Source organism: Phyllobates terribilis, unplaced genomic scaffold (assembly GCF_046119375.1).
Source record: "Phyllobates terribilis strain yellow unplaced genomic scaffold, ASM4611937v1 Scaffold_1__5_contigs__length_1240528914, whole genome shotgun sequence".
Classification (NCBI taxonomy): Eukaryota; Metazoa; Chordata; class Amphibia; order Anura; family Dendrobatidae; genus Phyllobates; species Phyllobates terribilis.
Genome location: NW_027362761.1, coordinates 997,860,893 through 997,886,373, shown reverse-complemented (window position 1 = coordinate 997,886,373; position 25,481 = coordinate 997,860,893). Strand labels below are relative to the sequence as shown.

The 25,481-nt window shown below is 44.0% G+C and overlaps 1 protein-coding gene across 1 annotated transcript in view; it reads right to left on the bottom strand.

The window, feature by feature from the left end:
* The window catches only part of HPGD (15-hydroxyprostaglandin dehydrogenase), an 82,375-nt gene that overhangs the window by 44,356 nt on the left and 12,538 nt on the right, over positions 1-25,481 (bottom strand). Inside the window, exons 2-3 of the mRNA XM_073643823.1 lie at positions 14,871-14,994; positions 13,326-13,432 (exon numbers count right to left, since the gene is read on the bottom strand). Of these exons, the coding sequence (XP_073499924.1) occupies positions 13,326-13,432; positions 14,871-14,994 (231 nt within the window). The remainder of the gene's footprint in view (positions 1-13,325; positions 13,433-14,870; positions 14,995-25,481) is intronic.

Genomic DNA, 25,481 nt, shown 5'->3' with positions numbered 1-25,481 from the left:
GGAATAAAACATTGGATTTCAGGAAGCAAGGTATCATTTTATTCGACTTTCTATGTCCCTCAAGTACATATAAAGTGCTTAGGAGGGTTGATCCTACTGACAGACTCCTTTTAAGAATGAACTTTAATCCTGCACTGTTGCATATGCCTTTGAGGAGGGACGTCTTTTTCCCTGGACTAGTCCTGCCTTGCTTGGATCTTATAATCATGCCAGCCTGGGTGTGTTTGACAGCATTTATTATGGCTATCCCATAGCAGGGAATATGCACGGTGTCAATCATGCACAGGGGGACATCATTAGAAGATCCAAGGTAGGACTAGATGCCCACTGGATTAGTCCTGTCTGATTAGTGTGTGCAACACTGCAGGATTAAAGTTTATTCTCAAATGTTGATGGTGGAAGTATGGCATATCAAATATCTTATTGGAATAAAGGAATTGGGTGAATACCACCATAATAAAGGTTGGGAAAGTCAAGGGACCTGTCAGGTTCCCTTTAAATCCACTTTTGACTTTGGTTCAAAAACTGCATCAAAATGCACGTGTGAATCCAGCCTGAAAAGCCATGATTTGAAAGCGTGGGCTATAAAAAGGGGACCAAGTTTATAGTCATAAAAAGTTTGTACTGTCTATGATTTTTGGTTCAAGAATCCAGAAAAAAACTGGAGCGGAGGTTGGCAACCCTGATGCTCACTAAGCTTTCTATAGTAGATCGCTCATCGCAAATAAGCTGACAAGGTTTTTGGCAGTACCAGTGTTGCTTACTCAGGATGATGCACCGTCGAGATTGATGGTCTTTTGCGCTGCAAAAAAGATTATTTCACCCGACGAACAAGCATTTTGCTTGTGACGCGCCCCCTGGGCCAATGCTGTTTGGGGGATACCCGGAGCCGGATCAGATGGGGGTTGTAGTCTCCGAGTGGCGGCGACCCGGTCCGTGCCCAGGGTGTCAAACTCAGTGTTTGGCAGTCTTGATAGATGTTATTGATGTTCTTAGTGTCGACTACGCCACCCGTTGATTTGCGGTCAAAAGGCCGCCGCTGCAGAAGGGTCCGCTGAGGCTGGTGGTATGTGTGCAGCTGTGGTAGTATAACCCCCAACGGGAGGGGTATAGCCTCAGGGGGTCAGATGTAGAGGATGGTGGTTGTGAAGGTGCAGGATGATCAAGCAAGAAGACTCAGAGTCGGGCTGTGCAGTTCAGGGGTTTTTACTTACGGGTGTTCTTATGGTCACTCTGGCCTGAAGCGACCACCCGAGCCGTGCTGCGTCCACCAGGTCCTGGACTCGGCCAACCCCCAAGCAATTCTGGAGCGTGGTCCTGAGCTCCTTTCTGACTGTCCTTTCTACTGGCCGTTCCCACCAGGGATCCACTTATGTCCGGCTCCCTCGGGTCTCTTGTCGGTCAAGCCTCCTCTGGGTTCCCTGACCCTATGCTTGGTATGCCTTCCTAGTGGATTTGGTGAGGGTCGTGGCAGATCCTGCCCACGACCTCCGGTTCCTGGCTAAGGTGTGCTTTTCTCTCTGCCAGCTTGGGATCCAGTACCCTGGGTGCCAACCCTTCACCCTGCTGTTTGTATTCTGGGGTCTTGGGGTTCCTTCTTCTTCTCTATGGGTCCTTCTGACTCCTCTCTCTCCCTCAGACTTGGCCTTGGAGCTGGGCCCAGCCGGAACCACAACTCCCTGTCAGCCCTTCTGGCTGAGCTTCTCTGCTCTGCTCCTCAGGCTAAACTCTGACAGACTGACCCTGATCTAAGATGGTGCCCACCTTATATACTCCCTCTATGTGTGAGCTCAGGTGACCAGCACCTAATGAGCTCCTAGCCTTACCCAGACTGCTCCCCCTATCTGCCCCTACACTACTGGGATGTTCCACCCCCCTCCCACTCCAGCCAGGGACAGACACTGTCGTACCTGCACATATACTGGTGGGAGTACCGTCGGTCTGTCCCCCGGAAATGGGATGTATGTAGTGTATGCAGCTATCTGAGCTCAGTCCCACACTCCATCCTTACCCGGGAGTGGAATACCACACCTCTGGCTTGAGGTGTAATACCCCTGTAGCAGCCGAGTCCTCAGGGTGCTACATTCCCCCCTGGTAAATCACAGCACGTCCTCGGGCTGTAAGAGAATAAACATTCCAAAAACATACAATTTTTTTCAAAACATCATAAACATATAAAACATTATATATATCATCAGCATAAAACTTTTCATATAAAACTTTTCATAGAAAACATTCTTGTTCCTCCGGCCACGGTGCAACTTGTGACCGGGTAAAGTGCGACAGTCTCTTGTAGTAAAAACAACAGTTTCCTATAAAAACCAATAGGGGGCGCCTTAAAAAGCGCAACTATATACAAGGGGAAATATGGCCGCTCTCAGTCCTCGGCCAGGTATTAGGAAAGGAATGACCGCTCTCAGTCCTCGGTCAGTGGGAATAGGGACACACGGGTTTCAGTTCAATTTGCTGGTCCCAACGGGGACTATATTTTAACTAGCAGCAGTAACAGTTCTTATACCCTGACGGGTAACTATGTACAGTCTCTTTACCGTACTTTAATGACGGCGTACTCCTGCTCCTCCTTCAGACCCGTCCGGATCCTCTTGCTCCTCTTCACACCGTAGCTCCTCCTCCGTCAGCCGGTGTACATGGAGGGCGTAGGGTCCTTTGGCACACTTGTGCCGGGTGAACGTGACCTCGTCCCCTACATATAGGTCACGACCTCTGTGTCCCTCCGGCAGATGGGACTCCACGTCTCTTCTGGTCACAAAGACGTCGCCGGGGGTGTGGTGATCCCTGATGAAGCCCCACCCGTGCTGCAATTGAAACTTAATCACAGTCCCGGTGGTACGGGGACCATGAGCTGCACGGGGGTCTCTCCTGGTCCTGCTCTTCTGCCCTGCGCTCTGTTCCTGCAGCCGCTGCTCACGGACCCGCCTCTCTCTCCGTTCCCGGTCGAAGACTGCCAACTGCTGGCGGCAGCACTCCGCACGCTCAGCTGCGGCTGCCCGAGTTTCCTGAGTGAACCCCATGAGGTCTCCTCCGGTGGGGTCCCACTCGAACTGCGCTTCTTCCAGCGGGAGCGGGGTCCTCTTAACGGGCTTCGGAGCCGGAATCAGGGGCTCGCACAGGGGCCTTGCTTTTTGGAGTTCCAGTTGGTAGTACTCCGGTGGCCATATAAAGGGCTGCCCATCCGGGCAAGTGTGCTGGGCAAACAAGTCTTCACCCAGGTGCGGCACTCTAGATGTTGAGGGCGCGGTGGTGAAAGCGGCACCCGGATTGACCAGGCCTTGCGACCAGGCCTGGGGTACCCTGAACGTAAAGGGCACCGTGAAGACGGCGGCGCCCGGGGTTACTTGGCCCAGCGACCAGGCCGGTGGCTTAGTGGAGGTAGAGGGCGCTGTTGGTACTGCGGTGCCCGGGGGTACTAGACCTTGCGACCAGGCCGGTGGTGTTTCCTGCTTTGCCGCGCTCAGGGTTGAGGCGCGTGACGTCACAGGGGTCGCGGCCGCGGCTTCTGCTTGAGGCCTTGTCTGGAGCGGTGACGATGCAGCGACGGGCACGGCAGGGGGAATTTCGGGCTCTGCGATGGGGAGCTGGGGCAGGCACGCGGTTTCTCGGCTCGGGGTAGTGACGTCCCCTTTACCTGCCTCCATCTGTTCAGCTCCCTCTTCGGCGCCGTCTCCGGCCTTCACTCCTCCTGCACCATCCTCAGAGGCGGTCTGTCTCCTCGTCTCGGGTGGCGTGCTTCGCTGGCGGGTTCTTGCCTGCAGGGCCATCTCTCGGCTCCACTCCGTCAGCGTCTCTCGCTGCACCTGGGCCATCCTCCATGCGAGGCGCTCCAGCGCGGTCTGTGCACACTCCCGGTCTCGGGGGAGCTGTGCCAGGATCTCCACTAAGCCTAGTGGGGTTGTTGCTTGCAGCAGGCTCCTGACCGCAGGGTCGGTGCTGCCTGACTCTCCTTCCATCTCCGGGTACGACTTCTCCGGAGTCCTCTCCAGACTTCTTGTCTCCGGGTGCGCTCTCTCCAGACTCCTCCAGGCTGCACCCATCTTCGCTCTCTTGTTCTGTCTCCGCCCACATTGAAGGTGGTTCCGGGGCAACTTTGTGATTGTCAGTTCCAGGGGCAGTTCTCTCACGCTGATGGACATTTCTAGCATCACAGTCTCCGTTGGTGGGGGCGGTTTCCGCTTTTGGCGCCATTCCTTGACCTGGCCCACGATGGGAGGTGACCTCTTGCCACCCTCTGGCACGCCCATAATGGCGTCCGCTCATCCAAGGCGGGAAATCTTCTGGAAATGGCGGGAATCGTCTCCCAGTGGCGGGAAACTCCGTGGATGGCGGGAAAAAGCTGCAGATGGCGGGCAACCGGCGGGAGACGATCCGTGATGGCGTCCCATGGCGGGGACCCTCTGGAACCGGCGGGAGACTTCTTCTTGAGGTAAATTTGAACTTTTCTTCAGGCACGCAGTACCCGGTGGTTGCGGGCACGAAATCCTGCCGGCTACGCCAAAGTTGACGCGCCCCCTGGGCCAATGCTGTTTGGGGGATACCCGGATCAGATGGGGGTTGTAGTCTCCGAGTGGCGGCGACCCGGTCCGTGCCCAGGGTGTCAAACTCAGTGTGTGGCAGTCTTGATAGATGTTATTGATGTTCTTAGTGTCGACTACGCCACCCGTTGATTTGCGGTCAAAAGGCCGCCACTGCAGAAGGGTCCGCTGAGGCTGGTGGTATGTGTGCAGCTGTGGTAGTATAACCCCCAACGGGAGGGGTATAGCCTCAGGGGGTCAGATGTAGAGGATGGTGGTTGTGAAGGTGCAGGATGATCAAGCAAGAAGACTCAGAGTCGGGCTGTGCAGTTCAGGGGTTTTTACTTACGGGTGTTCTTATGGTCACTCTGGCCTGAAGCGACCACCCGAGCCGTGCTGCGTCCACCAGGTCCTGGACTCGGCCAACCCCCAAGCAATTCTGGAGCGTGGTCCTGAGCTCCTTTCTGACTGTCCTTTCTACTGGCCGTTCCCACCAGGGATCCACTTATGTCCGGCTCCCTCGGGTCTCTTGTCGGTCAAGCCTCCTCTGGGCTCCCTGACCCTATGCTTGGTATGCCTTCCTAGTGGATTTGGTGAGGGTCGTGGCAGATCCTGCCCACGACCTCCGGTTCCTGGCTAAGGTGTGCTTTTCTCTCTGCCAGCTTGGGATCCGGTACCCTGGGTGCCAACCCTTCACCCTGCTGTTTGTATTCTGGGGTCTTGGGGTTCCTTCTTCTTCTCTATGGGTCCTTCTGACTCCTCTCTCTCCCTCAGACTTGGCCTTGGAGCTGGGCCCAGCCGGAACCACAACTCCCTGTCAGCCCTTCTGGCTGAGCTTCTCTGCTCTGCTCCTCAGGCTAAACTCTGACAGACTGACCCTGATCTAAGATGGTGCCCACCTTATATACTCCCTCTATGTGTGAGCTCAGGTGACCAGCACCTAATGAGCTCCTAGCCTTACCCAGACTGCTCCCCCTATCTGCCCCTACACTACTGGGATGTTCCACCCCCCTCCCACTCCAGCCAGGGACAGACACTGTCGTACCTGCACATATACTGGTGGGAGTACCGTCGGTCTGTCCCCCGGAAATGGGATGTATGTAGTGTATGCAGCTATCTGAGCTCAGTCCCACACTCCATCCTTACCCGGGAGTGGAATACCACACCTCTGGCTTGAGGTGTAATACCCCTGTAGCAGCCGAGTCCTCAGGGTGCTACACTTGCTTATCTGGTGATCGACAGCCTGCAAGATAATCATGAAAAGAGTCGTTTTTGAGGACACTTGTTCAAGATTATCTATCAATGTAAATGCAGAATTATATGTTTTCTTTTACTCCCCAGAACAGAATTTTTTTTGGAGAGAATTAAAATAATCACTATAAACAGTATTAGAAAAAGGTTCTAAATAATTTAACACTAACTTAATTGTGTGGTGATCGCAAGTACGATACCTTGGAATGTTGCAAGCTTTAAAAATGATTCAATTTAACTGTTGAAAAGGGAGGACCCTGTCCATGCAGGAAGGTATGCTGAATATTATTTGGGATTGGCAAAGTTGCTTTATTTACACAGTAGGGTTTTATTTATGGACAAACTGACATTGATGGATATTTTGTATACACATTATAAATTGACAAAATAACCGACTCCTATTTTGCTTATTCAAATGTTCTATTGGGTTCGGACTATAAAATGCAAGTCAAATGAATAGATACACTATTACTGTGAACTACAACCAAGAAGCGGGCATCACCATGTACTGACTGGTGAGGCCTCAGCAGAAAAGTATCCTAGTAATGCCCATCTTATATTAACACATAGCTTCAAAAAAGGATAATATACAGAATTGACATCAATTATCCAAATTGTATTGTTTGTAATAAACTCTCTTCCAAGTACCATAGATGCTGCCAGTGTCTGCAGAGTTTCTACTGGTTATGTTCTCCAGTAGTTCTTCTTTTGCAGGACGAGCCTGCGCTGATATGTTACCGTTATTACATGCAGGCAACAGAGGGTTACTATATTGCACATGTGCACTAGCTTATACTCTGTAAGCTGGGTGTGTACACTAAAGACTTGGTACAGCAAAGGACACGGTATAGGAAATCAGCACTGAGGACTAGTAGCCATACTTCACTGTAGTATGGTTTTTACTGTGTTGCCGCTCAGTGTATGCGCACATGGCATCTCTTTCAGGAGTGTACGCTCCATAACCCACCTGAAAAAGCGCTAAGGAAACACTAAAAAGAATGAACATATGCACTGCAATGTTAAAATGACTGGCTGTGCATATGTTCAGTCTTTTGAGCTACTTTAAAGGGAATCTGTCACCCCCTGGGACCTATCAGACCTCTAATATGGGCATACAGGTGATAGAAATGTGAATCTATACTTACCTGTATGTTCCATATTAGAGGTTTGCTTGCTTAGCGCAGGCGCTGGGAAGGCAGAGTGACTCCCCGGCGCCTGCGCACAAGTTTCCTGCTCTACAAAGCTACACAGACAGCAGGGATTACTGCGCCTTCCGTACAAGGTAAATTGCGCAGGCGCGGGATCCGGCTGGGGACTGCATGTCACAGGGCCCTGTAACGTGTAGGGGACGGGGGAATATGGAAGTTAAGTTAATAGGCGGGGTTTCTTGGTGTCCCCCGGATGGGAAGCTTGTCAAAACTAATTTAATAAAAAGGTATTTCAAAGCAAGCAAACCTCTAATATGGGCCATACAGGTAAGTATAGATTCACATTTCTATCACCTGTGTGCCCATATTAGAGGTCTGATAGGTCCCAGGGGGTGACAGATTCCATTTAAACAGCTTCAGGTTTCCAAAGCCACAACATGTCATTCTTAAGGTGGCTTTTGCTTGGAAACCGCTCACTATTTTATACATACAAGCAAAATAAAAATGCCTGCGGGAAAGCTGCAGCAAAATTGATTTGAGAAGACGCCAAAAAAGACACTTTAAGAAAAATACAGGTTTTCCCGCAGCACCTTCTGCTTGAAAAACTCGGCAGGTTCGTCCACGTTTAAAAGATATTATGTGCATATACCCTAAGAGGATACAATCCGGATCTCAGCGCTTCACACACAACCCACTAATGAATATATAGATAGCAATGCAGCACTGAGGTGTTTAATGATTGTCCGTATTGTGTTTCCTATTCTTTGCTGTGGCGATGCTAAGAGGATACAACCCTGAGCACAGCGCTTTACACACATCCCACAAAAGAATAAAAAGAAGAGAAACTAAACTGAGAGAATGAAAGTAAATAGAGGCATTAAGAGACAGTGGATCACAGAGGGCTCATGGGAAAAGGGGACACATGATACATTCTACATGACCACCCATTTCAGACTTCCCTAAGTGAAATGATTTCAAAGCAGCAGAGATTCAGAAAAAAAAGAAAGGAACAGTGCTCCCAACACTTAGCGTGGTTGGAGATTAAGAAAAACATTTGAAAGTGGGAATAGCCCTTTAAGACGTTACGGTGTAGATTATTTGATATATGAGAAGGAGAGTGAGAAGACATAATTTACGCAATTTACACAATATATCCCAGAGGCTGCAGACTCTGACTGGAGGAGTGTCTATAGTAAAGTAAACTAAGCAAGTTGCAGGAGGCCCTGGGATTTTCAAGCTTAAACATATTACAGTGATCCAGAGAACACTAACGCTGCACAATGGAGAGTAGAAATGAGCACATGGCTAACAGAACAACTGTTTGATGCTACTGTTCATCCTTTTCCTGTAACATCCATGCTGATTTGTGCCTCCTCTGCTTCTGCTTTGGCCACAGGGCAACAGCGCGCCTTCGTTGTTTGTGACGCATGACAGCATCAGTCCTATCTTATCCCTAGGACTTTTGGTGCTGCTTTAAAAAGGGAGCTATTGGGTTAATTTTTGTCTAGGTTCTGATTACTCTTTCCTAAGAGCTCTGGGCGGGGCAGTCAGCTGTTTAAACCACTGAAGCTCTGACTCCGCTGCAGGTCAATAGTATATTGCTGTCCTGGTGAATACTGCTGTGCTCTGATCCTGATTGTTGTTCTGATTACTCCTGTTCTTTGACCTCGGCCTGACTTCTGACTACCCGCTAGCTTTACGATTTTGTCCCTGACATGACCTCTTGAATTTGACCCTGTTTGACGACCATTCATGCCAGCTTGCGCCACCGATCAGGAGCTGACTCTGTCACCCTTGCCCAGGGACCTCTGTTTAAGTCCAGATCCCTGTAAAGGGGTCAAGGGGTAAAGGCCAGGGCAACCCCTGGGCTTTGGGAAACAGAGTAGCTTGAGCCAAGCCTGTTCGTGGTAGCCATTTTGCAGCTGCCAGGTGATTATGAACAGTGCCCGCGTGAAAATTCCAAAAACAAATAAAATACATCAATAATGGATGACTTGGACTTCATTCACATTGGTAACGGTAAAAAGAGAACCCAGCCATGGCTGCTCTACAAAAATGTAGTAAAAATAATCTGTATTTTTTTTTTCACAGTTTTATCACTCTTGCTGTCATGGATTTAATTAGAAACAGTCATTATAAAGAATTCTATGAAATTTATTTGGAACAGAAAAATAGGTTTGCTGTTTTGTGGATTTTTGTGAAAAGAAGTAATTATAGGGATCGTTCATACTAAGAGGTCTACAAATAAAGGTTTCCTTACATATACACCATAGATAAATACACTTTTAAAGGGAACCTGTCTCCAGAAAAAATGCTATTAATCTGCAGATATGGAGTTAATCTGCAGGTTAATAGTGTTATTACTCTGCCCGGCGCCCGGACTTATCCGGTTTCATATATTTCATGTTCGCATACTTAGTGCTACAGAGTGCTACTTTATTTGTTAGTTGTATATGGAGATAGCTGCTCCTAGTAAGCACCTGTACACACCTATTACTTGTTTTGGATGTGCCGGTCAGTTTTTTCTGTTTATATGTATAGGCTCTCTGACTGAGCACTCCGCCTATAGGCCACAGGTGGTTTTAATTGAAGCAGGATCTTGATTTCCCACACACAAGCAGACGGATGTCTCTTAGAGAGGAGTTCACATTGATAGGGTCCTGGTATTTTGAGAAACGCCTTATCGCGGCTACCAGGTACACATGAATTGGCCAATTTATGCGCTAAGATTTCTCAGTTATTTCTATTTTCTACAGCAGTAATGCTATTCAAAATTCATATATTTCATGTTCGCATACTTAGTGCTGCAGAGTGCTGCTTTATTTGTTAGCGTTCCGGTTTCAGTCATGGGGGCTGCACAGGGGTTGGTTCAGTCATCGCTCTGAGAATACAGAGATGACGCTGTAACCTTGCCCCCAGCCCTGACTGACAGCCGCCCCTAATGCTGAGCCAGTGTCAGTCAAGGTTGGGAGCGCGGTTTCAGCTGCCGCTTTGTATACTTTTTATTCCCCAATCCTGAATAAATGTATATGTAATGTAGTGTAAGTGTGTTAGTATACTTAAATATCGCCTTCTTCCTTAGTTTCCATCGCTGCTCCGGTCCTCTCCCCACACACGTAACGGAAGTTATGACTCTCCAGCTCACACTGCGCTCTATATGTGAGCCAGAACTTTTACAATGCAAGCCTGTGGACCATTAGAACAAGGCCCCATAGAATTATGCTGTAAAAGTGACTTCCTGTTCACACATAAACCCCAGTGTGATGTGGCAAGTTAGAATTGAAAACCGGGGACAATGCCAATCAGTAACTATATTAATACACCTACACTACATTACATATACATTTATTTACATAAATTACGGGCATAAAATGTTTCATGGCAGTGCTTCCTTAAAAACTGTCTGGATTCTGCAATATGTGAATAGCCTTGATTCATTATTTTATGTGATTCTATTCTACATGACTTTCATCAAATGAATATTATTCTACAGAACCCCATCTATAGGACATAAGACATGATATAAAATAAATGACATCAGTACCAATGTTTGGCATAGGTAATAGTTATATATATATATATATATATATATATATATATATATATATATATATATATACAGTACAGACCAAAAGTTTGGACACACCTTCTCATTTAAAGATTTTTCTGTATTTTCATGACTTTGAAAATTGTACATCCACACTGAAGGCATCAAAATTATGAATTAACACATGTGGAATTATATACTTAGCAAAAAAGTGTGAAACAACTGCAAATATGTCTTATATTCTAGGTTCTTGAAAGTAGCCACCTTTTGCTTTGATGACTGCTTTGCACACTCTTGGCATTCTCTTGATGAGCTTCAAGTGGTAGTGTCACCAGAAATGGTTTTCACTTCACAAGTGTGCCCTGTCAGGTTTAATAAGTGGGATTTCTTGCCTTATAAATGGAGTTGGGACCATCAGTTGTGTTGTGCAGAAGTCTGGTGGATACACAGCTGATAGTCCTACTGAATAGACTGTTAGAATTTGTATTATGGCAAGAAAAAAGCAGCTAAGTAAAGAAAAACGAGTGGCCATCATTACTTTAAGAAATGAAGGTCAGTCAGTCCGAAAAATTGGGCAAACTTTGAAAGTGTCCCCAAGTGCAGTTGCAAAAACCATCAAGCGCTACAAAGAAACTGGCTCACATGAAGACCGCCCCAGGAAAGGAAGACCAAGAGTCACCTCTGCTTCTGAGGATAAGTTTATCCGAGTCACCAGCCTCAGAAATCGCAGGTTAATAGCAGCTCAGATTAGAGACCAGGTCAATGCCACACAGAGTTCTAGCAGCAGACACATCTCTACAACAACTGTTAAGATGAGACTTTGTGCAGCAGGCTTTCATGGTAAAATAGCTGCTAGGAAACCACTGCTAAGGACAGGCAACAAGCAGAAGAGACTTGTTTGGGCTAAAGAACACAAGGAATGGACATTAGACCAGTGGAAATCTGTGCTTTGGTCTGATGAGTCCAAATTTGAGATTTTTGGTTCCAACCACCGTGTCTTTGTGCGACGCAGAAAAGGTGAACGGATGGACTCTACATGCCTGGTTCCCACCGTGAAGCATGGAGGAGGAGGTGTGATGGTGTGGGGGTGCTTTTCTGGTGACATTGTTGGGGATTTATTCAAAATTGAAGGCATACTGAACCAGCATGGCTACCACAGCATCTTGCATCGGCATGCTATTCCATCCGGTTTGCATTTAGTTGGACCATCATTTATTTTTCTACAGGACAATGACCCCAAACACACCTCCAGGCTGTGTAAGGGCTATTTGACCAAGAAGGAGAGTGATAGGGTGCTACGCCAGATGACCTGGCCTCCACAGTCACCAGACCTGAACCCACTCGAGATGGTTTGGGGTGAGCTGGACCGCAGAGTGAAGGCAAAAGGGCCAACAAGTGCTAAGCATCTCTGGGAACTCCTTCAAGATTGTTGGAAGACCATTTCCAGTGACTACTTCTTGAAGCTCATCAAGAGAATGCCAAGAGTGTGCAAAGCAGTCATCAAAGCAAAAGGTGGCTACTTTGAAGAACCTAGAATATAAGACATATATTCAGTTGTTTCACACTTTTTTGTTAAGTATATAATTCCACATGTGTTAATTCATAGTTTTGATGCCTTCAGTGTGAATGTACAATTTTCATAGTCATGAAAATACCGAAAAATCTTTAAATGAGAAGGTGTGTCCAAACTTTTGGTCTGTACTGTATATACCAGAAAATTAAAATTATCACGCTATGTGCATTTAGATTGGTCTGCCAAATGACTATATACTTATGCAGCTTGTCTGACCCTTATTGAACACTTTTAATATGGGGCAGCAACACTTTTAATAGTGGGCAGCAACCAACAGAATGGTTTTTAACAGGGAAAAATGCAAAGAACTACATCTGGGCAATAAAAATGAAAAAAGCATATACAAAATGGGAGGATAGAGCTAAGCAACAGTACATGTGAAAAAGACTTAGGTATACTAATAGATCATAGACTGAACATGAGTCAACAGTGTGATGCAGCAGCAAAAAAGGCAAATACAATTCTGGGATGTATTAACAGAAGCATACAGTCTAGATCACGTGAAGTCATTATCGGTCTTTACTCCTCTTTGGTCAGACCTCATCTGGAATACTGTGTACAGTTTTGGGCACCACATTTTAAAAAAGACATAGACAAACTGGAGCAAGTTCAGAGAAGAGCGACCAGAATGGTGACTGGTCTGCAAACCATGTCCTATGAGGAACGGTTGCAGGATTTGGGAATGTTTAGCTTGCAAAAAAGAAGACTGAGAGGAGACTTAATAGCTGTCTACAAATATGTCAAGGGCTGTCACATTGTAGAAGGATCATCTTTATTCTCATTTGCACAAGGAAAGACTAGAAGCAATGGGATGAAACTAAATGGGAGGAGACACAGATTAGATATTAGAAAAAACTTTTTGACAGTTAGGGTGATCAATGAGTGGAACAGGCTGCCACGAGAGGTGGTGAGTTCCCCTTCAATGGACGTCTTCAAACAGAGGCTGGACAGATATCTGTCTGAGATGATCTAGTGAATCCTGCTTTGAGCAGGGGGTTGGACCAGATGACCCAGGAGGTCCCTTCCAACTTTACCATTCTATGATTCTATGATTCTATGATTCTATGAATATATTTAGTCAGTTTTATTTCTAGAGCATTTTGCAAATGTATGAGTTAAAAAATGCATTTTTACAACTTTTAGATGTTTCAGCCTTACTACAAAATTAAATAGGGCACAAGGTTTTAAGACAGTTAACATTGCAATGACTAATTTCTAGTTTCTGGACTTTGTAGTTGTAGTCCAGCTTCATTCGTAAAGTGCAGCGTACAACTCACCAAGTTAACTTCAATAGTCTTCTCCCAGTCTTTCTCATTGTTTACTCCAGCATTGTTCACCAGGATGTCCAGTCTTCCAAAATGTTTCACTGTCTTCTGAAATGCGTCTACAACATAAAATGTGTCACATTAAGAGAAATATTTAATTTCTTTGAAGATCTGGATGGATTATATGACACACATACATAATTACATGCTTGCCAATGCTTCTACAACCCTGTAAATCATGGCAATGTATAATTTACTTCATCTTCTCCAGGAGCTGTGATTTTATGTGTTAGACCTATCTCTCATATTAACATTATAAAACATAGTAAAATGATTTCTCCAATTAATATATTGCTGATGATTCTATGATTCTATCCAAAATTGATTAAGGTGAGGACTTACACAGACAGCAACTGCTTATCAGACTGTCTATAAGGATATAGCAAGCCTGTGATACCAATAGTCATCCAAATAATGAAATATGTGTGTAATAATGTTCCTTTATTTTGCTTGTTGGAGCAGAAGTTTGAACTACAGAGCAGCTATTCTTAAAAAGAGAAATACTTCAGTTTAAACAATTGCGTCTACAACGGAAATAAGTGCAGGTAAGAAATCATCTGGTCACTCACATAAATCCAAAATTTTCTCCCCTCCATATTTCTTCTCTTCTCTGTACATATGTGATCCTGTGGTGTATATTATTTATGGGCTTTGTGTATCTACTGTACATCATATCTGTTTTGTGTGTGTAATCACATATTTGTGATTTTTCCACTGCAGCATTATAGCTATATACCCCTCTTACAAGACATGATTTTTGCCTTTAAACTTTTAAAGTTTCCTTTCATTTTAGTAATTTGCAAAGGCTTGGTTCCCACTACGTTCAGTAGATCTGGGGGCTTACGCCTAAGCCCTACCAGAACAGTATTCGAGCATAAGGTCCAACAGGGCCATTGACTATGATGATGCAGACGGAGTCAAGTGTGCCCTGTTGAATATAATTTTCGGCTGTATACGCCTATTGGAGATGGACAGCTAGACATAGTTGACTGCATCTTACTTCCCGCCCCCAATAGGCGTATACAGCCAAAAATTATATTCGACAGGGCACACTGTGACTCCGTCTGCATCTTTATAGTCAATGGCCCCATCGGCACATAATGATGCAGATGGATTGTCTGTGTGCTCTGTTGAACATCATTTTCAGCTGTATATGCCTCTTGGAGATGGACAGCTAGACAGACAGTCGACTTTTTTTTGCTGTCCGCCTTCAATACAGCTGAAAATGATAAACGATAGAGCACATGCATAATTTTTGTCAATAGCCCCATCAATAGCCCGAATCCCATTTTGCAGGGGTTCAGACATAAGCCCTGAAGGAGCCACTGAACGTAGTGCAAACGCTATGTGAACTCAGCTTAATATATTTTAAAATACCAAGGGAAAGCATTCTATCTATCTCTGATAATTAGAATTGCCACTGTAATCTTCTCTGACCCCTGAGCTGCTGTTACAGGGGTCAGGATGGATTTCTTTACTTCCCACACTTATCTTTACCTTTCAGCTGTTCTTGGTCAGTGACATCACACTGGATGAACAACGTCCTGTTACTTCCAAACTGCTCATCAAGGGAGGCCTTACACTGCTCACCCGCTATGCGATTTAGGTCCACCAATGCCAACTAGACAAGAAAGCACATGAGTAATTCTATATGAATACATGAATGCTTAGCTTCCATTATATCAGTAGGTGTGATCCCCCTGTATTGGCCAGAGCAGCACCCTCCATACTGAAAAGTGTCAGAGAACATTTAGTACATCAGCACTTTTGTGATACTAGAAGATCAATACCCTTTATCACCAGCGCAAATAGTGAGATTTTACTACTGGAAAATAGGACTGGAAGTACAAGGATAAATCACATTTTGAACAATTAAAATAAAGCCGTATATTGGATGATGACCTTTGGAGTAACTTCTGAGTCCATCCAATTTATACTGTGTATGATTATACAGAAAACAAATAAGCACACTATAAAGTCTGAAATAATAGGTACCAAATGGTATCGTGCCCAAATAATAGTGGTGTAAAATGTACAGACTCGCTATCACTGTACAAAGCAGATATAATATAGTGTACAGTGCCCAAAGAGCAGTGCTACACAATGACTGCATAAATACCGGCATGTGGTGCTCAAATAAGACAGACATACAGTAACCAAATGACAGCTCCAAACATAAAATAGTTTGTATAATTTAGACATTTTTAACACTATTATTAAACTATTTTATGTTTGGAGCTGTCATTTGGTTACTGTATGTCTGTTTTATTTGAGCACCATGTGCCGGTATTTATGCAGTCATTGTATATGACTGCATAAATTATACAAATAAACAAATAATATAAAAAAAAAATTTTAATTAAAATTTTTAAACAATAGATCGTAAGTAAAAATTTGTCATCCTCACTTTTCTCCTAACATGTCAGCAGGTCTAATCAGTGACTAATAGAAACTACGTGTTCCAGGTTTTTATTTTATTTTTGTTGAGTTGCAGAAGATGAGCACAAGATGTTTGCTCACGATCTGTCCTCCCGCAGATATCACTTATTTAGAATTGCAGGAGGACCGAATCATACTTGGAAGAGCTCCACTACCGCACCTGCAGATGCTCCAAACATTGATGCTCGGAATTTATTAGCACAGACAAGACCTAATAATAATTCTTCCTACTAATGAAGATAACTGGTTCTACAAGTAGAATTCCTAAGCTTCAGCACAAAACTGTCTATTTATAGTGTACATGAAATACGCTCTTCACAAAATAGTTTGTACTGGATATTTATAACAAAAAAGGATATGAACACATCAAATAGGAAAGCAATAAAACTGAATTAAAACATTAGATATCCTTAGCTACAAAAATGCTTTTTCACTTAGATTTGTCCCAAATGCCTGAATTAAAGCAAATTAGATTATGAGGTCGATTGGGAAAAGGAACTTGTGTGAATGGGAGCAATCTCTATACAATGCTGCTGAAGATGCTGGCGCTGTATACTGTATAAATAATAATTAAAATATAATTGTAAAAATAAATATATATAGCCAAACTACTATCAGATCACATTAATATCACAGAGGTCAATACCCACTTAAGACCCCCCTCTATAAGTTATGACTCGAGAGTTAGTGGATTTGGCACAACCATATAGAGTATTACATGGTTTCCATTTACATAACATTTCCCTTGTAGCAATTGCTGGTAATTAAATTAGTGCTGTAGTAGTGACCATCTGATTGCTTGGGCATGTTTTCCCTGAAAATGGATTGACCAGCTAGAATAGCTCGATAGCTGTAACTGTATTTAATGGTTATTCTCAAGTTGTTTCTTGAGCAGCTCAGAGCTATGTCGTCTCGTTCACATCCTGATTCTTGGCACGGTGTGCACTTCTCCTTGAGTGACAGTTCTAGTGGGCAACAGAAGGGTAGTATTATTGGTACTATGTTGTTCAGCACAAGTTCTCTGTAACGCATTCAGCTCTCAGGTTTTGTTCTGGAGTGTACACTGCTATCACTATATGTACACTTAGAGATAAGTGGGCATTTGAACAAGCAAAAAGCTCAGGACAGTGAGAGCCATAAGGCTGGGTGCTGGAGGATTGTGATTCTACAGGACTGATAAGAACAGATTGTCAGGAGCTGAGAGGGAGGTGAACAGCTACCTGCTAAAGACAGCTCACTGGTATGTTAAGAATTAACTTCTCTCCTGGAATTTAAGTACTGTACACACTCAGCCAGGGTCTGGTTGTCAATCTCCCTGGAAACAAGCTGTACACTATGAAAGATAAAAGCTCTCATTGAAGGAGAACAATAGCATATACAAAAAGCAAGTCAATTGCAAACTTGCTTATTTTTTCCATACTAACTAATTAAAGCAGTTTAATAACTTGAGAATACTTTCTGTAAGCCACATGAGCTTTAAACTACCCCTCTTATTCAAAATAGTTGGTGATTGCCCTGAAAACTGCAACATCATGAAAGCAAATGTATTCATGGACTACTTTTTAATCCAGAAGAAGGCATATTTTTACCAATACGAGTTAGTAGCCATATTCCACGATCCTTAGCAATATCAGAATTTCTGAAACGTATAAACAAATAAAAATTTCACCACCACCAATACAAAAACTAGAAAAAAAACTGAAAGTTACATGCATTGTTCGATGATCCTTTGTTACAGAGCTTCCAGAGTAAATGCTGCTTTGGCTAATGAATTGCACTAAGACATGAGCTACTCATGAAAATGATGGTCCCAATTAATTCTTGGTCATTAAGAATTCAACAAAACTTCGATTCTTCATTATGGAACACAAATGGCAAGGACCTTCTGACTTTTCTCAATTAGGAAAGTGACATAATTACTTGTCCATGATAAAAAAAAATGTGTGTAAAATGTGAAAAAGTCAAAGGCCCTGATTCATTAAGACTGGTATTTCGTATTCTGGTTTTATTGAGGAGTGCGCAGAAATAAGGAATGCCGAATTCATTAAAGACATGCCACTGAAAGGTAATCTGTCAGCAGGTTTTTAATATGTAATATGAGAGCACCATGATGTAGGGGTAGAGACCCCAATTCCAGCGATGGTGTCATGGGTGTGTCAGAGGTGACAGACAGTCGCTCCGCAGTGGGTTGCAGGAGATCTCTATATTTGGCATTGCAGACAGCTTCTTAGATAAGAGGCTGTCTTTAGGACCGAGCGGCTACCTCTCTCTTGCTAATTAGCTCTCTGGCCTGGGTGTATATATACCTGGTGTGTCTGAGAGGGAGTTGCCGGCTATATTCATTTCTACTTGTGAAGTATAGCAGGAGCAGTACTTTGTCCTCTCTGGGGCTTGAGGCCGTGTGCTTATTTGGAGTTCATCTAAAGCTAAGCCATTTCCCCCTGTTTTGTCTAACCCTTGACAAAGGCTGATCGCCGAAACGCGCTTCGGGGTTGGCGCGAACGTGGGCAGACATTCAAGGTAATCTCAATTCAGAGACAACAGGCCTCTTTCAGATATGTTTACCATGGTTGATTTACATGCTCTATTAAGCCTCCATAAGCGACATACATAATCAAGCACTATGCATACTAATGATATATTATGTGATTATATATATTATGTTAACTATGCTTCCTATGGAGTGTTTCATTCCACTGTGCGCGCTATTTTAACACACTGTGTATCTTCTATGTATGTTTTTTCACCCCTTATTGTATTTTTTCAATAAAATTTATATCATTTGCCCTTATATTTGTGATGGATCTTCTATTTAGAGCATAGGCTCTCTCCCCTTCTACCCTTGTTGTCTATAGATTTTAGAGGAGGTTGACTAGTGCTCATCTCCTCCCATCCCTAGCCGTAGCCATACGCCAGAGACAGCAGGGCGAGGCACGCGTGAGGCGATTGCTGAAGAGGCAATATAGGGACGGTAGTTGACACAGGGTGACGCCCGATCAGACAAGGAGGTCTCCACTTCCCCCTATCCCTAGTAGGCCATGGACACACTATTATTGACCTACCAGTTTCTGCAGGCAAGAAGGTGGTTTTGGTAGTAGTAGATAGGTTTAGTAAAATGGTTCACTTTGTCGCATTACCTGCACTTCCCAATGCCAAGACACTTGCTCAAGTGTTCATAAATAAGATTGTGAAGCTTCACGGGGTTCCCTCAAAAGTGATGTCTGAGTGGGAGACCCAGTTTGTTTCCAAGTTCTGGAAGGCATTCTGTTCTCGACTGGGGGTGCAGCTGTCCTTTTCCTCTGCCTTCCACCCTCAGCTGAATGGCCAGACCAAGCGTGTCAATCAGAACTTGGAGACATACCTCAGGTGTTTCGTCTCCAAAAATAAGGAGGATTGGGTATCCTACTTACCGCTGGCAGAATTTGCCATCAATAATCATCGTCAAGAGTCCACTGGCAGGTCACCGTTCTTTGGTGCATACGGTTATCATCCACAGTTTGGTACCTTCAGTGGGGGAGGAGCGTCAGGAGTTCCTGAGGAGGAACGGTTTGCTTCGTCGCTCTCCTCGGTATGGCAGGGTGTTCTGTGTAATTTAAAGACCATGGGAGACAGGTATAAATGTATGGCTGACAGAAAATGCTTGCGCAGGTCCGGACCTGAATGTGAATGACTTTGCGTGGTTGTCTATCAGGAATATAAGATTGAAAGTTCCTTCTTGGAAACTGGGACCTAGGTTTATTGGTCCCTACAAAATAACATTAACCCAGCATCATTTCGTCTTGAACTTCCTCAGGCCCTTAAGGTCCACAATGTGTTCCTCAGGTCCTTACTCAAAAGGTATGTGGAACCTCTTGAGACCTCAACTCTACCACCGCCCCCAGTAATGGTTGATGGTAATCTGGAGTTCCAGATTTCGAGGATTGTGAATTCTCGTCTCCAACATCGTTCTCTACAATACTTCGTGCACTGGAAAGGCTATGGTCCAGAGGAGAAGATGTGGGCTTCAGCCTCAGAGGTGAACGCTCCCAGATTGGTTCGCTCATCCCACACCTCTTTTTCTGAGAAACCCGGATCTGAGTGTCCAGAGGCCACTCGTAGAGTGGGGGGGGGTTGTACTGTCACGGGTGTGTCAGAGGTGACAGACAGTTGCCCTGCAGTGGGTTGCAGAAGATCTCTACGTTTGGCATTTCAGACAGCTTCTTAGATAAGAGGCTGTCTTTAGGACCGAGCGGTACCTCTCTCTTGCTAATTAGCTCTCTGGCCTGGGTGTATGTATACCCGGTGTGTCTGAGAGGGAGTCGCCAGCTATATTCATTTCTACTTGTGAAGCTTAGCAGGTGCAGTACTTCGTCCTCTCTGGAGCTTGAGGCCGTGTGCTTATTTGGAGTTCATCTAAAGCTAAGCCATTTCCCCTTTGTTTTTTCTACCCTTGTTGTCTATAGAGTTTAGAGGAGGTTGACTAGTGCTCATCTCCTCCTATCCCTAGCCATACGCCAGGGAGTGCAGGGCAAGGCACGAGTGCGGCGATTGCTGAAGAGGCAATATAGGGACACTAGTTGAGACAGGGTGATGCCAGGTCAGACTAGGAGGTCTCCACTTCCCCCTTTCCCTAGTGTCTGGGCTCCCGTTCCCTTTTCCCTCTGTGTTGCACTAAGTCTTTTCCATACCTGGCATGACAGATGGGTTACTTACTAGGCTTTGTTTTGCGGATTCAATACACTTAGTGTTTTATCAGAAGGAGTGTATCACTGTAGGACAACTGGCCTCATGCCTAGTACTAGAACCACACCCCCAGCATTGATTATGTCAATAAACAATATATACAGAGAGCTGCCAAACAGTGGTGCCTGTGGTGTCACTGGTGTCAGAGGTCATTCTGGGCTCAGCTTGATCTGGAGCAGAGAAAACTGTGATTGTTTAACAACTTATGCACCCATTAAACTAAGTGATACAATGCTTGAATCAGGGTCCATGTCGCTACATCATGCTACTGTCAAATTACATAGAAAAAAACTGCTGAAAGATTCCCTTTAGTGAATCTGGTGCATCTTTTCAGTCACTCCAGTCAGGGTCTGGAGTAACATTTCTGGTGTAAGAAATGCTGTCGGTTTTAATGAATGTGAATGTGGGTGGAACTTATGAGGCTTGCCCACCCCCAGCGCCTCATAAGTTCCACCCATTTGGGGGGAGCTCCAAAATACTGTTGTTAAAAACGTGGAAAGTCACTAAATTTTTGTGAAACGTACACAATTTTATGACTTTTCAGAGTGTTTTAAAATTGAGGCCAAAGCTGTTTGGACTCTTGAGCCTTCTCCCCACATATAACCAACAGGTAATGGTTTATGCAACATGGCTATGTAAGGATACGTGAAATAATTACTCATCTAGCTTAATAGATACAGGAGCACTTAACTAACATGATGTAACTAGTTATTCATCCACTAGTACTTGCATCTTGTCCTGCCAACAACAGATGAGCAAATGGCTATGTATCTCACTTGAGCTGTATTTTACAAATGTACTAAGAGACACCCAGATCTACATAAAACACATGGAGCATGATGAGCTTCAAAAACATAAGTCAGCCTCGTCCTGTACAATATGTACACCCCCAACAACTCAATTACAGGCATTCGTCATATTTATCTTATGACACATATATCTTCATGCACAAGATAAATGTCTCTCAGATGTCTCATTGTATTTCACTCCTAAATAAGTGTGTTCATGCCAGCTGCGGATCTTTGTTGTCTCCTCGCTTGGTCGTGTCGTCCTTGAGTTCCTCATAACTAGCAGATAATTCCACATTCCTTCCTGCAGCTTATTCTTGTCTTGAGGGCTTCGCATTTTGTACAAGCATGCTTCCAGATGTGATAACATGGAGATGACATGTATTTACTAAAGCAAAAGGAAGCATAAGTCACTCTATGGCATGTTTGTTCTTTTAGCTCATGAGAACTTTGGGTCCTTTCTGTAGGGTTTTTCACAAACTCACTGATACGCATGCTTCCTCCACTTCTACCACTCTGAAAACCGTGGCATGTTGAGTGGGTTAGTAAATGGGTTTAACTGAATAGATTAATGTATTGTCAGGGATAAAACATATTTTACATAAACTCTAAAACAACCTTTATTATTAACGCATTAAAATCTAACAAAAATTGGGACACAAAACCATACCCTTTTTAGAGACAAAAATATACATCCAGTCGGCCAATGTTACAATATCAAGAAATATAAAAAGATATTGAGAGACAGCCTTATTTTAGATTCCCAAGGTAAGTATATGATAATATTTCCCTTCTTAGGACCACCTTAAGACCACTGATCTGACAATATAAGGTATTTTTCCATCAGGTAGCTATCCCTTTAAAGCCCATGAATCCCTCTAAATATCATATAAAGGAGGGATGAACATGGGTATGGCAAATTCTTCTATAATGAACCAGAACACTGAGTGCATAAGAAAAAAGTGTCAATAGTGCAAAAAAGTGTCAATGTGCATACATCTTAAAAACACCAATGACAAAAGTTCCCCACTTAGATAAAACCTCTATGATAAAGGTTCGCAGGCAGTAAAAGAAGTTACCTATCAACGCCCTATTGACGATTCCTGTATACTGGTAACCTGGTAGAGCTGGCGACGTGGCGCCCCTCGCTCCACGGCGGCTCTTGATCACTGGCCCTGATTAGCAATTATGCTAAACAACCTTAAACATACTAATACACAGATAATAACAAAACAGTAAGTAGGGAACTTATCTCAAAAAGATCCACTGACACTTCAAAATTAATGCCCCAAAATAAGCCTCAACGCGTTTCACCATTAAGGTTCCTCAGGAGGCTGATAAGCTATTGATGTTTGCTCCATCTGATATATGAGCCTGCACTGATGTTGAGGTAAGTGATAGGAAGTCAAAATGGGTCCTTTGGTCCTTTCTGTAGGGTTTTTCACAAACTCCCTGATGCGCATGCTTCCTTCACTTCTACTACTCTGAGAATTGTGGCATGTTGTGTGGGTTAGTAAATGCTTACCTTCTGGTCAACAAAAGTTACCGATTTGCTACTTCGATTTTTTTGCGTAAAAATGTTTTCTATTTTATGTTTCAGCACCATTTTTTACTGAATCTAGAGTGCATCCACACTGACGCCTGGTCCCATAAAGGGCCAGATCGCATTTTAGTCCATCTTGTTCAATCAATGCTTAGCTGACCCAGGATACTAAAAGAGTAACCGTTGATTTTTATTGCGTAGATTAATAGTACACGTGAAAATAAGCAACTTGGTAATATATCTTATCAGAGAAATCTGCTTCTTTCTCTGCCAGGACAAACATTCAATTTCAAAATTCTCAATTCCCGGGTAAAATCTGTATTCAGTGAAGAAAGATTGTTACATTGCTCAGATAGGAGATGACAGTTAACACTGATAAGTTTTTATGTAGACAAAGGAGGAAAAGGAAAGAGGAGCTAGAGCAGGGATGTCAAACTCAAACACACAGGGGGCCAAAATGAAAAACTTGGACAACGTCTTGGGCCAACCAATATACTTATACAGTATAATGGGCCCCACATAGTCCTCCATACAGTGTAATGGGCCCCATATAGCCCTCAATACAGTATAATGGGCCACACATAGCCCTCCATACAGTATAATGGGCCCCACAAAGATCTCCATGCTGAATAATGGGCCCCACAAAGCCCTCCATCCAGAATAATAGGCCCCACAAAGTCCTCCATACTGAATAATGGGCCCCACAAAGCGCTCCATACAGAATAATGGGCCCCACAAAGTCCTCCATACAGAATAATGGGCCCCACATAGTTCTCCATACAGTATTATCGGCATCACGTAGTGCTCCATACAGTATTATGGGCACCACATAGTCCTCCATACAAAATAATGGGCCGCACATAGGGATGCTGGTTTTGGTGTCGTAAGCCAAATATTACCACCCTGCTGTCCAGATTTGGCCCACTGGCCATAGTTTGACATGTATGAGCTAGAGGTAGAGTTCCTACTCCCACCTCTCGTCAACATAAAATCAATAGCAGCTCTCACCTCCTATCTCAGTAATGTTAGGGTGTTGTCACATTGCGTTCAGGCACTGTTCAGTTGTCCCATTGGGGCTTACGGCATACCCCACACAAAATGTGATTCGGACATATGCTTCGATGGGGCCATAGAATATAATGGTGCCGGCAGAGTGAACGTGTGCTCTGACGTACATCATTTTCGGGTGTGTGCCCCTACTGGACACAGACACTTAGACGTAGTAGACTGTGTCCGAGTGTCCGCCTCCAGTACTACCAGTATGGCTATACCTTGACAATGACTCCTAACTGTTGCCAGCCCTGACCTATTGCTTGTCTCCATTAGTGAACTATGCCTGCTTTGACCCTTTGCATAACTTCATTGACTTGAACTCTGCATGCACTGAATCTAGTATTTCTGGCAGTGCTTCACAGATCTCATCATGACTTGACTTCTTGGTATCCATCCTCTGTCAACTGTTGCTAATGGTGTCTACTCCGAGTTAATAAAAAAACACTGCAGCTAGCACCTTTTCACACTCGCTTCGTTGTGTTAGGAAGTACTGGCCAGACTGGTTTCTCTGAACTATACATTTGGAGATGGTGTCTATTTCTATAGTTGATTGAGCTGTCGGTTCTTAATTAGTGCTGGATCTTACCCGCCATTAAATTTTGTCTCAGAAGAGGTATGTCAGAAAGGAAAGGTTAAGGTCCCATCAAAGAAAGTTTGCCTTGTCACGTCTGATGAGCTCACATGAATTGGCCAATTTATGCACTAAGTACCTTCATTTTATAAGTATATTCTACATTGCAGTAATGCAGTTTACATTTCATGTTATCAATGTTTGTGCATATCTTCATGCACACAGTGAGCTGCTGCACCTTATGACTTGCACTCTGAGTTAATGTCCCCATAAACCCTGCAACAAAGTTCAGATCGCCATATACATTTAAAGAGAAAAACCAGGGGGTCCCAGGATTTCCCACTCCTCAGTTTAGCCCAATCAAAATCTGTTGCAACCCAAGAGGTCTACTTCTTCCCGGCTGGTTTCCTATCAAAAAACACTGTGTCACAGCTGCAGATGTGTTAAATAGGCACAGGGGTGAGTGATGGAGGGGGGGGGGTTTCATGAAATTTAGCATTTTACATATACTGAACTAGACTTGAAGTCATATTGCCCAGCGGAGTTCATGAACAATCGCGCTGAGAAAACAACTATGATCCTTTCAAATTTGGAGCCTGGTGCCAGCTGCCATTGCTGCACTTCATTTTCTTAAACAATGATGAAGAGCATTTGAGGTCGAAATAAGATATCTCTATGGCGGTATTATGTATGCTGTTTCTTAATACTATTTGCATGTGTTTTCAACTAATATAAAGGCTGTAGTTGTTTAAGTATATTGTATAGGTCTGGGATCTGATAAGCTAAAAGAATTTACCTGAACTAATTGGGTGGACTTTTTTTTATTATTTATTATGCGTTGCTTACATAGAATGCATCATATATGTATATGCATCATATTTCGTAGCACATTATCATCACTGTGCCCATTGGGCTCAAAATTGTCTCAAAATATATCAATGAGCTTTTGCTTTTATCCCCACATAACAGATAGACATGTAAATGATTTTGTT